Source organism: Gymnoscopelus braueri (genome assembly GCF_963280865.1).
Source record: "Gymnoscopelus braueri genome assembly, chromosome: 3".
Classification (NCBI taxonomy): domain Eukaryota; kingdom Metazoa; phylum Chordata; class Actinopteri; order Myctophiformes; family Myctophidae; genus Gymnoscopelus; species Gymnoscopelus braueri.
In genome coordinates this window covers 2,639,836-2,653,548 of record NC_137612.1, presented here as the reverse complement: position 1 = coordinate 2,653,548, position 13,713 = coordinate 2,639,836, and the positions used below count along the sequence as shown (strand labels likewise).

The 13,713-nt window shown below is 40.5% G+C and overlaps 1 protein-coding gene across 1 annotated transcript in view; it reads left to right on the top strand.

Moving 5' to 3' along the window:
- The first annotated feature begins 692 nt into the window (after positions 1–692).
- The window catches only part of arhgef3 (Rho guanine nucleotide exchange factor (GEF) 3), a 53,226-nt gene continuing 40,205 nt past the window's right edge, over positions 693–13,713 (top strand). Inside the window, exon 1 of the mRNA XM_080423783.1 lies at positions 693–906. Within this exon, the coding sequence (XP_080279909.1) occupies positions 882–906 (25 nt within the window). The 5' untranslated portion in view covers positions 693–881. The remainder of the gene's footprint in view (positions 907–13,713) is intronic.

Genomic DNA, 13,713 nt, shown 5'->3' with positions numbered 1-13,713 from the left:
GTGAACACAGGGTGTTAGGCTATGGGAGTTTTGAAACACTCGTAAAAAATAAATACCACTTTATGATAATCTCCCACTTCCCCACATGAGTGCAGTAAAGAAACACATAACACATGTGTTTCAGGTTTCTGCTTTTGAAAATAGGCTAATTAGGCTACTTTAATTAATGTCACCCCTATCTAACCTGACATGGGATCTGTAGTTAGCTCACAGTTAAAAGTAAGTAAGTAAGTAAGTAAGCTATTTTCACATCAAGAATTGTACATTAATCTTATATGGGCAAAGAATGGATAGAAGGCTAGACAAATAATAGTGTGTGTGTGTGTGTGTGTGTGTGTGTGTGTGTGTGTGTGTGTGTGTGTGTGTGTGCGTGTGTGCGCGCGCGCGCGTGCGTGCGTGTGCGTGTGAGAGAGAGTGATTTTTCTCTAATCTTCATCAAGCTGACACGACGACTTTTAGTTCATCTCGCTGTAAAACGCACGCGCGCGCGCGCACACACACACACACACACACACACACACACACACACACACACACACAGTCACACACACCCTAACATTCGGGCGGTGCTAGTCTTCAGTGTGTATGTGCTGTGGAGCGTCAACGCGCTGGAACAACATGAACGAGGTTGATGGAGTTCAAACGGCTCAACAACAACCACAACCACCACTTTGTCCAGAGCACTTTTACAGTGTCTAAACTACCGACTGAAACATTTACACTGGAATATGTGGAAATATGTGTCGTGAATTATAGTGAATAAATACACATGAGTGCGAGAGGAGCGGCTGAACGACCACTTTAAAGTTCGGTTTAAAAGTTACTAAACGAGGATTGAGCTGGTTTTCCGCTGCGTCACATGATAGTATAACAAACAGGTGATGATGACGGAGAGCAAGTTTCAGGGTAAGAAGCTTTCTTTCTTTTTTTTAAATCTAGGAAATGGTGTTTCCGACCTAGAGACAGTGGTGGAAAAAGTACTCAAATTCTTTACTTAAGTAAAAGTACCAATACTGCAATATAAAAATACTCTGTTACAAGTAATAGTCCAGAATTCAATATTTACTTGAGTAAAAGTACAAAAGTATTGGCATCAAAATGTACTTAAAGTATGAAAAGTAAAAGTACTAAATATTTGAAAATAGCAGATCTACAAGCTCACAACGCGTCGCGTTGCGACGTTGTGAGCTTGTAGATCTGCTATTTTCAAATTGCCTCGGTATAAAATAGGGCTGAATTGGTAAATGTATGTTTCATAATGTAATAATTTATATCTGAAAAGTAACTACTAGTAACTAAAGTTTTCAAATAAATGTAGTGGAGTAAAAGTACAATATTTGCCTCCGAGATGTAGTGGAGTAGAAGTAAAAGTACTGAAAATTGGAAATACTCAAGTAAAGTACAAATACCTCAAAATTGTACTTAAGTACAGTACTTAAGTAAATGTACTTAGTTACTTTCCACCACTGGAGACAATATCCTTAAAATAACTTCCTGGGGCTTTTTCGTTGATTATAGACATGTACACACTTGACTTGCATGAGACCAAGTGTGTGTGTATAATGTGTGTCTGCTGCTGTGACATGTTTGTAAACGTGATGGTCTGTGTGGTTGGAGAGCATCGAGGCACATTTACATGTTTATGTCGGAAATAATGGGAAATATTTAGATTTTAGATATAGTCCTTTTTTTTTAAAGGAATGACAGACAGAGAGAGAGAGAGAGAGAGAGAGAGAGAGAGAGAGAGAGAGAGAGAGAGAGAGAGAGAGAGAGAGAGAGGCTAACACACACAGCAGCAACATATGTGAGCTGCTATTGTGACATGAGAAGGATGTTCAATGGAATACATTGAGTTGACCTCAGCAACCACGTCCAAAGACATTAGGAAAACACTGCTTGTGTGTGTGTGTGTGTGTGTGTGTGTGTGTGTGTGTGTGTGTGTGTGTGTGTGCGTGTGTGTGTGCTAATTCATACATTTGAATAACTGTTGCTATTCGTTTTAAAATGTCTTATACCAAGTGACTGCTAAACCTAAAAAAGTGCTATTTATTGCTTCAAACGCTCTACACCAAGGTACCCTTTTCCTAGGCTATATACAACTATTCTGAACAGCATCCAAACATTGTCATGGTTGTGCAAGCTAGTTTACTACTGTTTACTCACTTGTTTATTCCCTTTTAATTTTACATAATTTCTACATTTGTATTATTTCTATTTGACACTTGCTTTTGGCAATGTGTTATGTTTTCTCATGCCAGACAGTTAAGCTCAAGAGAGAGAGAAAGAGAAAGGAGCGAGAGAAAGACGTTATGACAGGGCAAGTCCACGTGAAATGACAAAGGAGAAATGGAGAGAGAATGAGGGAGGGAGAGTAACCAGTTGGTGCTTTATGAGCCAGTGTGCAACTGACTGAAAACACACACACACACACACACACACACACACACACACACACACACACACACACACACACACACACACACACACACACACACACACACACACACACACACACACACACACACACACACACACACACAGTGTCATAACACTGAGGTGAGGAATGCTGCTCTTGTTCTACTGGAATACTTACAGACAATAATGAGATGTGATGTGAATAGAATTTCTCCTGTTTCTCCAGTAAGGCTATGTTCACTTCCTAGATTAGGATCATTACAAGCAACCAGCAAGGATCATATAGACCAGTAACAACCATGGTAATTAGTTAATTAACTAACAAAGACACAACAGAACGCAGTGACTTTATTTATTGTGATAGTCTGCAGAGGTAATGAATGACAGAAAGGTCCTTATGGAGGAATCCAGGAAGATGAGACTCTCATCTCAACTTGGAGTCTTCAGATGGCTCCATCAAGAGCTTCAGAAACAGAGGAATTCATGGGCTTTTTGGATGTTGTTGGAGCCATAACTGTGGCATAGGCTTGAGATAACCGGTGATCAATGATTAAGTGTGATCTGGGACGCCAAGCCTGTAAACCACAGAAGCAGTGCCTATACGTAAGGAATGGCCTGAATAAATGCTATAGGCCTACAGAAAGGGTCATTTACGGGACATCAGTGAATGGTTTGCCTTGTCATGTCAATATTGTGCTTAGACTGGCCCCTAAAGCATCAGTATGGCTTAAAGACCCCATGATGGATCTAAATTTGGAGACATTTAAATTCAATCTGAGGTGAGGGGATCACCAGGAAAATTCGATCAAGTATGGGACCCTATGATTAAACACATAACTGAATTAAAGACGTTACAGGACAAATAAAACAACTACCACCATCGACACGTTGACAAGCTCTAGGTTAATACATGTTAAAGGGAGAAAATGACGGGTTTAAGAGTTATGTAGAAAGAGAGAGAGAGAGAGAGAGAGAGAGAGAGAGAGAGAGAGAGAGAGAGAGAGAGAGAGAGAGAGAGAATTATTATGGCTTGACGGAAGCTGTGGAACCAAGAGTGTGAGATGACTTTCCAGTTTTTCTTTGCGATGGAGATTGGATCTAGAGGAGAAGAATGGAGCAATGGAATTTATGAATTAACTGAGCAGGAAAGAATAGGAAGATGGGATGGGTGAGTCCAAAACGGTCAGTCTTTATTGCCGTTCTTGAGGTTGAAGATGAGGTGTTGTGGTGTGAACTGAAATGTTGCGTAGTCAGGTGTAGCTGCAGTAGTTGATGGGGTTGGTTGGTTGGTGGTCTTACTGTGTTTGATTTGATAGTGTAGATGAGTGTGTTGTGATCTTGAATGATACGAGAATAATGATTGAAGGAAGTTCAAGCCAAAGAACAGCAGACAAAATAGGGCTTCTAAATTGTGGATACTGTATCCAGAGTGGAGGGGTGTCATGCAGCTGAGAAGCAGTGGTGTTTTGGTCGCTACACAGGACTCCACAGCGTTCCACTAGAACATTTTCACGCGCACGTGCAAGGTACGGCCAAGTACCCAAATGGCTACTTTGCATAACAGGTTTATAACAGGTTTAAAAAATCATCGTTACACCACTGCTGAGAAGGTGCCATTATTATCAATCAATTCATGTCGCCCTTCACTGTTACAGTCTCAAAAGGTTTTACTAGACACTTCAACAAAGTAAACTGTAACAAAATGTCACTCCCTCCCAGTACTTAGACCCTCAGTCTGACAAGGAAAAACTCCCCAAAACAAACCTAAGATGGGAAAAGGAAAGGAAGAAACCTCAGGAATTATCACAAAAGCACATCAGCACATACAGTACAGTAGGTGCTGATGGGGCAATGTCCAATTGCAAAACAAACCAAAGAACAAAGATGAATTGATTATCCTCAGATGCAGATGTATTGAATCATGGACATTACATTCATAGCAACAGTGTAATTCCCTGTTGAACATGGAAGAGAAAGTAATACATCTATGGGGCCTCCGTGGCATGATGTTGGGTATGAAGATGTTTTTTTTGCTTGTAACGGCGTGGCACCCTGGGGGGCTGAGCCGTCTAAAAGATGATGTACAGTATGTGTGTTTGTCTGTGTGTCCGCGACTGATCTCACAAACCAATGAACTAATCAGTGGCACATTTCTTGTGCTGGTAGGCCAAGGAGGTCAATATTTTCACATGGCCATTTTCTATATATTTTTAGAAAATTGTAACTTTTTTTTATAGAACTTTTATACAGCAAGTCAATCGAGATACGAATAACTCCATATTTGGAAGTCAATATGATGTCACAGCGATATGTCTATAGAGCTCAACAGTGACCTCGCATGTTTTGAGTGGCTCTGGTGCTGGAAAAACATTTCACTTTATATAAGGAGAAAAACTAATACAATACATACGCACATCACTTGGTTGAGGTGCCGGGTTGGAATGTATCATGAAGAAAAAGATTAAACCCGCACACTCATCTGCTCCAATGTCATTTAATGACATTAAATTACATTGGAGCAGATGAGTGTGCGGGTTTAATCATCTTCTTTTTCTTTTTCTTCTTTATATAAGGAGGAAATCCTTATATGAAGAGAGTTTTAAGCATGGAATCAAGCCAACCAGCGACCTGATGAATCATGACCATAAAACATTTGATTCCGTTCATGAAAATAATTGAGAAATGCCCAAAAATGCAAAGGTACATATTTTTTAAAGTGGACGGAACTACTCATCCCATAAACTATTGCATGTGCGTCATGCGTTTTCCATTGTTTCCAATCGTACAATCTATGGGAGAACCATGGGAGTATTTAATTCCTCTTGACTTTTGTAATGAAGTGTTTTTAAGATCGTGATCTGACTGTCGTACTCTAGTCCACTGAGGCTAGGTGGGATGATTCTTTTCCCCCATGAAACAACTCATTTCACCCTAGGGATCTGGACTAGCGTTGATGATGTCATGATGAGTCATGGTCATACAGGAAATCAGTGAATGGTTTGCCTTGTCACGTCAATATGAGAGAGAGAGAGAGAGAGAGAGAGAGAGAGAGAGAGAGAGAGAGAGAGAGAGAGAGAGAGAGAGAGAGAGAGAGAGAGAGAGAGAGAGAGAGAGAGAGAGAAGTTGAACTGTGTGCAGAGGGGATGACTGGCTCATGTGACCGCTTGACACAATACTTGCTCATCAAATGTATTTAAATAAAATATAAAATACCAGTATGAGAAAATGTATTTAAATAAAATGCCATAAAAAGTCATTTGTAATTAAAAAATTACAAAAGTAATTACAAAATTGTCTAACATAATTTTAGGCATTTAGCAGATGCCCTTTTCAGGCAACTTTACAAGCAATCAAGAAGCGCAAGAGACAACTAGAAAGGTGAACTCGGAGCACAAATCTCCAGGAGGCAGAGAGGCACTCCCCAACAATATTAGGGATGTATATTACAGACACATTTCTGCCTACAGCAATGAAAGTAGTGCAGCATGTTGTTCATACTCTACTGTCTTCCTCCCTCTCTATCATGCACATTGTCTGCCTCTCTCCATGTTACTCTTGTGATGTCATGTGATGACATGTCTTGTGGTTGTGCACTTACTTCAACAACGATAGTCATTGGCAAAGTTGATTTAAAAAATATATATATATATATTTGTTTGAGCACTGAAACCTTTTGTTAGTGAGGTTTGGTACTACTGTAATTTTGCATAAGTGTCTTCTCGCATGGTAAGTTCTGTGCGTAATAAGGAACACATTCTGAGAAGAAGAGCAACAATTATGAATCAGACTATGTTCGTAGAAACATAAATGCTTCACATATTGTGAATGAGGCCCATTGAGAGAGCTCACTGTAGACTCAGAGGGACATTTGGATTAGATAGGTTGTTCCAGTCACGTTTCACAGACATTGAGGAGAGCTGTGCTGGACTGGAATGGGTGGAGAAACCCTTTCCTCTTGCCAGAGGCCAGCATACCGTACATAAAACTTCCTGCAAGATGAGGTTTGAAAAAGCAGAACAACTCGCAGTTTTGGTGCTTTGTTCAAAACCCACTAAAATCCTCTCAGAAACATTTATCCTGCTTTCATTTCTCCTTTTTTAGTACAATCACTCAGAGACAGATGTCATGAGAATATAAAGAAACCAAAATCCCCTCAGAAAAACATTTATCCTACTTTCATTTCTCCTTTTTTAGTACAATCACTCAGAGGCAGATTTCCTGGGAATATAAATTCTATATAAATTATACTGGCATCATTATTTACAATGAGGATGCTGCTGGGGAAATATGTGAAGGGACGGAGACACACGGCTTCTATTTGATAAATACATGAATATATCTTATCCTCATGAGTTGTCTTTAACACATTGATTGCCTAGATCGAGTCAACTCGTTTTTAGAATCCATCGCTTGATTGCCTAGATCGAGTTAACTCGTTTTTACATTTTTGGGGGAAAATTCCACAAGGGGCGACCTAACACAGCTTTGGAATGATCGATCGTCTCTCAGAGAAGAACAATGTGGATGTGACGTCATTCCAAAAAACGTCACTTCCATCCGCCCCAATGATGGGATTTTCAGAAAAACGGCTGTAACTCAGTTTCTTTTTTTTCCATTGAAAACCACCCGTTTTCAGCGGACCAAAGCTCCAAAATGGCGGATCACGGTTGGAAACTTGTTGTTCCCATGGATACACAGATCCTTCCGTCTACTCACAGGAAACTTTTTCCGTGTGTTTTTTTTACACAATGTCGGTTCCACGGCGTTTCAAATATCATCGGATTGAGGTAATTATACGCCGGCACGGGGATAGAAAACTATGTTTAATATCTTGGCAGTCAATGTGTTAATCTCTTTATCCATTTATGAGTTGTCCTGACAGAAGTGTGTTTGAGCGATTTGCTCAAACATACTTCAACATAACTCTTAAAGGAGTTGTTGACCCCCAAAAAAATCTTATTTTCTAATCAAATACACACCCCATGGAGACTTGAATTCATGGAGATTCTTTTGTTTTTGTCGCATTCCTAAGCCAATGATTTGATGACCGGCGGAGTCGACTCAAAGAGTCAAAGAGTCTCCTACTGACCGATGACCCGTTCATCAAATTATTGCTTTAGGAATGCGACAAAAACTAAAACATCTCCATTAATTCAAGGCTTCATAGGGTGTGTAATTAATAGAAAATAAGCATTTATTTCTTTTTTATGGAATTACATAATTAAAAAAAAAAAAAAAAAAAGTACTAGTAGGTGTAAATGTGGAAGTAATCTAGATTGAGCAACTGTATGGCATATCACCTAAAATGTATCAGTATTTCATAGACGAGCAACGAAGTCTGTGTGTTTCCTCCCCTGACTATCAGCTCTGCTGCTGCTGGGCTGCTTTGAGTGACCTGGAGGTCACACTGCTGCTGGACCACCTACTCCATCAATTGCAATATATGAATTGTCTCCACAATGAATATAGCGAAGTAATAAGAGGTTTAATATACTGTTTTGTTGGGCACAAGAAGAGGAGTTGGTGGTAATCTGGTGTGGGTATGTCCGTGGCTGGTAGTGGGGCATAGCGAGAGACCATCAGCTCAGACGAGCAGCTCTGTATTTGTGTACAGTCTTGATTGGACAGCTGATTAAAAAGTGGTTTGCGTCATAAAGTGAATTTCTGAAAACATTTAACTTTTTCCCCCCAACTTTTCAAAGCACTTTGTCCGGCCAGAAAAGGCACTCTGATCAGCGCCTTCTATAACATCGGCTGCTATGCGGTTGCATTTTAGTCATTTCTCATAGCAGGGTTTAACATAAAAGGGCGGTGCCTATTATGTGCCTAATATTTTTTGAAGGACCAAAGTATGAACGCTATCTAGCCAGCCGCACCCTCAGTTTGTCCTCACACATGGAATGGGGCAGTGAAACATGTGTTGTTAAGCAATGCATATAACCCACCCCTATGATTGTGTCATAGGTTTGCCTTGATAATAAAGTGAGGAGGGGATGTAACCTAAACATTCTCCCAGAGGCAACAAAGTATTGCAAGTATTAGCTCATAGCTATAAGCTGTCTCCCAGGGCTGCCTGGGAGACAGCTTATAGCTATGAGCTAATACTTGCAATACTTTGTTTTGTTCAACTGTTCTCCAAGTATTGCATAGACAAAGTACCTCCCAATATCCATATTCTTACCATAACCACAGCAAAACTATGCCTTAAAGGGACACTTCACCGAAAACGTATTTTAATGAAGTTTAGGACTCAAGAGGACTCAAGAAACAAGATCCTGGGTTTTTGTTTGTGTATAATCTGTGTTTTTAGATATCTAGTAATCTTCGAGTACATCGTGACGTTATTTACGTCACGAGAGATAGGTCTCATTCCTTTCCGCACTACATGTCTCGGCATGTCTCAGTCAGACCATCTCCAAAGACAGCCCCAATGGTGTGTCCGTAACACTTTGTTCAACCTTCTTTCCCCACTCGGCCACTCCCATTAGCTGTGGCCAGCGGGCAACCCCCCTTGCAGAGTGAGGCATTACTTTACCTGAGTTATCTTCTGATAGTTGTACTTGAATGTTGACATGAAATAATAATCCTGTGTAGTGTTTCATAAGCGCAAGCTTGAAAAAAAAAATACAGCGTGGAGTGGCAGCGCTGGTAAACAAACACCGTCACGAAAGGCTAGGATCATAATACCAAGGATGTGACAGTGATGTCAATACTATGCGACACGGAAGTGAAACTGCATAAAGATACTAAGGATTCGTCAGTGATATGACATCACTAACGAATCCTTGGACATATATGTAACTAGATGAACGTGTGCGAGGACAGCCAGTGTTGCCAGATATTGTGAGAGAAATAAGCAGCCAGGTCTATGAAAACAAGCCCAAAAGAAAAATAACTATGCCAAGAGCACTTTACCTAGACATGGGATATTATATATTTGAAAATTGCTGATCTACAAGCTCACAACGCTTCGCAACCCATTGTGAGCTTGTAGATCTGCTATTTACAAAAAAATCTTGAGGGGGAAAAAGTCCAAAATGTGGATTTTTTTTTTTTTTTTGCAAAATATTTTTATTTGCTTTTCAAAATGTGGAATATTTTTGACACATATTTGTTAGGGGCTCCCTGCCACAAATTATAATTTCAGATGGGGGTCTTTGGAAAAATACATGAACATGTTTGAGAACCACTGGTTTAAACAACAATCAAAACATTTGGAAACAAGCCCAAATATCAACTACATTTTAGAAAGAAGCCGCTTATAATAAGCAGACATGGCAACACTGGCATGCTGTTTGGATGTTATTGTTGGAGATCACACCCACATGCGACCTCCCCTGCCACAAGGAGGTGCAGTGCACCAAAGCATTATGGTCATTGTAGTAATGCAGCAGTCCAGTCAAACCCTAGTCAAACACACAGATTTCATAATTTTTCTGGCCATAGGTTGCAAATTTTAAATTGCGCTACTGTTATCTACTACAAATACTATTACCATTGAGTGATTGCAGTTTCTTCCAGGGGTGAAATGCTCCTTTAACTTAACCATACTAACAGTGCTTGCCTTAAAGGTATCTAAAATAAATTAAATCACCAAACCCATGCCTAAACAATACTACTAACAATGCATTACCAATTAACACATATTAATTATTCAAACCACACCAAACTCTTGCCTAAACATAACCATACTAAGTGCGTTACCAATTAACTAAAATGTATTTGTTAAAACACACCAAACCCACACCTAAACATAGCCAACTCTAGCTGTAACCTAATGGTTGGGTGAGGCAAAACATTTTACAAACTGCACCCCTAGTAACTTGCCCCATTCCATGTGCTGCAGCGAGGGGCACCCGAAGAAGGCTTGCAAAAAGATAGCAAAGAAAGTTCAGGCTTTGGATCCCTAATAGGCTAGCATGAATAATATGCTGTCGTTGGTTGTCATGCTTCGAATTGTAGTGTATTTAGTCAAATGCACATTTCAGTTAGCTCTCCCTGCCTGGGTTAACAGTCATGCTTCGAATTGTAGTGTATTTTGTAAAATGCTCATTTAAATTAGTTAGCAGTGATTGTTTTGCTAATGACAAGGTGAATGACCATGATTTGGTATCCAGCTCTGCAAATATTGCTCCTTGTTGTTATTGCTATTTGCAGTCATGCACCTACCAAGGCCAAAGTCTATTACAATTTATAATACTGACAATAATAACAGTAGCCTACTTTTTGTATTATTATTGTTTTATTTCTTATATATATATATATATATATATTCCCTTTTTCTTTGATCTGCTATATTTTTCTTTCTTCATCTATGTGAGAGTAATACATTAAGTCGAACTCCTCGTTTGTGAACATAAAGCTATTCTGATTAAGGTGGATAGAGGTCAGGGTAGGTCAGTGCTGTGATTGGCCAGTAGAGTCAGTGTCTTTGTAAGGAGCATGCGTGTGCCACATGTTATGCAGATTATGGCCCACCAGCCAGGTCTGTTCCAACCAAAACTAATATATTTCTGCATATAAATACAGAAGCATGAAGAGAACATTGTGTGTGCTGCCTGGTTCCTATGGTGGATATTAAGAAGACAACAGTGCTTTTTTCCAAGATGACCTGCCTCACTGCTCTTCCGCTTTAATGGACATCAATTTCAATTTCTTTTTTTGCCTAGTCCTATATCTTGGCTTCCATTCAGTATCTAGGATATGAATCAACCAACAGCTGACCCGGGTGTGTCTGTCCAAGGGTTTTGTCATTGTCTCCTAGCAGCAACAAGAAAGCATTTGAATGAAACCATCTATAACAGAGACAAATGAACAGTCTCTCTTTGTAGTGTGTCTCATCCTCTTGTGCTGCTGTTGTCATTTCAAATGTACTGACCATTACTGACCACTAGATGGGCTGCGTGCTCTAGCCCTCTGGTTCTCAAACCCAGTTTGACCCCAATAACTCTGGGAGTCAGTGTACAAATGGCACCAAATGGTCAATCATTTAGCTGGGGATCCCCCTGGAACCCCCCCCCCCCCAAGGACCTGGGGGTTGAGGACTACTGCTCTAGCATAATAAACGAACATTGGTTGAAAAACATATAATTATAACAAAAAAAAACAGTTGTTGACAGCAAAGTGACAATTTAAGGACTTTTAAGACCTTTTTAATACCTCAAAAAGAAAGAAAAGAAAAAAGACTATACTATAAAAACTGGTCAGACATTGGCCAAATTGTCAAATCGTATAAGATAGAGGAAAATAGCCGATCTACAAGTTCACAACGCCTCGCGCTGCGAGGCGTTGTGAGCTTGTAGATCCGCTATTTTCACAATATTTATCTGTGGAACCGAGTCAAACAAAATGCCTCAACTCCTACAATTCCACGTGCTTGTCAGGACGGGGAATCCTCAGTTCAAATATGATTATTTTTTTTACTAATTTTTATCCCTCGATTTTGTAACCCTTTTTTCACCCGGTGCCAATTTGCTAAGTGATCCTGGGCACTACACTCCCCCCACCAGCCTAGGGAGGCCAGGGCCGAGCTCATGCCTCCTTCAATGCATGAGAGCCAACTGACCTTCTTGTCACCTGACAGGGGAGAGTTTCCCTGGTAGGACGTAGCGTGTGGAAGGAACACGTTATTCCAACCAGTTCCCTTCCCCTCCATCAGGCGCCCCGGCTGACCAGGGGGAGGCAGTATAGTGACCAGGATTACTACATGTTTTTGTGAGGGTATTAACTACCCTAGGAGACACGGGGAGCAAACTCCACACAGAGTAGGCCCTTTCGCCAAATATGATTATTTTGGGGGGTCACGGCCTGAAGAAGTTGAGAACTTCTGATGTAGTGGATCTGACTAAGATTATGAATTTACAAAATTATGATACATGTATCTCCCTATATGGTGTAGCTCCCCATATTGTGTGGTATTCTTTATCTTTTGTACTGTTTGATATATGCAATTTTTAATTGCAAAGACATTCCCTTAAGTGGGTATTGCAAAAATGTCATTTAGCCAGAATGGAGACAGATTAAAGTTTGTAAATGTTCATGCATTTTTTATAATCGTACCCCCACAATCTGTACACTACATATCACACATGTTCACATGGATCCACTGATTCCTACGACCCATACATTCCAGCTAATGACTTTGTTATTTCTGTCCATTATTCCGCTTGGAAAGTCTCTTTTCCCCAAATTGCACTGATTCTTCCTGACTCAGGAGGCCCCTGTGAGGCCACCACATTTACCACACGGAACTTTTGAAACCACCACAGGCAGGGTCCGATCTACCCGTCCACTAATTAAGTGCGCCTACCACTTTTTCAAGTTTAAAATGTCCTCGTCTATATCTATCTTATGTTACAATTGGCTTATGTCTGGACAGTGGGGGGGGTCACAAACGTAACATCCGAATTTGAGTGACCAAGCTTGGTGTGACATAGTGCTCTGATCAGCACTACCAGATTTACAGACCACGAAGCGGCCTGACAATCTAAGATGTGAAGGCTGCATAGCCACTATGTGCAAATTGCATTGTTATTAAAGAGGTGGTGCCATGGTTTTGCACTTTTTCTGTTTTTCATGTGTCTATGAGGTTGATAGAACTTCATTAAGCCCCCTGGTGGTGTTTTTATAATAATAATAATAATAATAGATTTTATTTGTAACGCACTTTTCATTTACAGGAAATCTCAAAGTGCTACAGAAGGCAATTGCATAAAAACAGAAACATCACACCAGTAAAAGAAAACAATAACTAGGAAACTAGAAGAAAACAAGAATTAAAAACATTAAAAACATGGGGGCAGAAAACCAGCTATAAAAAAGCTTTGCTAAAAAGGTAGGTCTTTAGTCCTCTCTTAAAACAATCAACTGACTGTGGAGCTCTCAGGTGGACAGGGAGGGCGTTCCACAGTTCGGGGGCGGCCGAGCAGAAAGCCCGGTCGCCCATGGTACGAAGCTTTGCCTTGTGGGTTTTGAGGAGGTATGTGTTTGAAGAGCGGGTGTTGCGGGTTGAGGGTTGTAGGGAGACTAATTCCTTGAGGTAGGAAGGAGCGTTGCCGTGGATGCACTGATGTGTCAGAAGGGAAACCTTGTATTGGATTCTGAAGCAGACGGGAAGCCAGTGGAGTGAACGGAGGATGGGTGTGATGTGTTCATGTTTACGCACTCTCATCAGGATCCTAGCCGCGCTGTTCTGAATGTACTGGAGCCTTTGAAGGCTCTTGCTAGGGATCCCGATGAGAAGTGCGTTACAGTAGTCCAGCCTGGAGGAGACGAAGGCGTGGACAAGTTTCTCTGAAT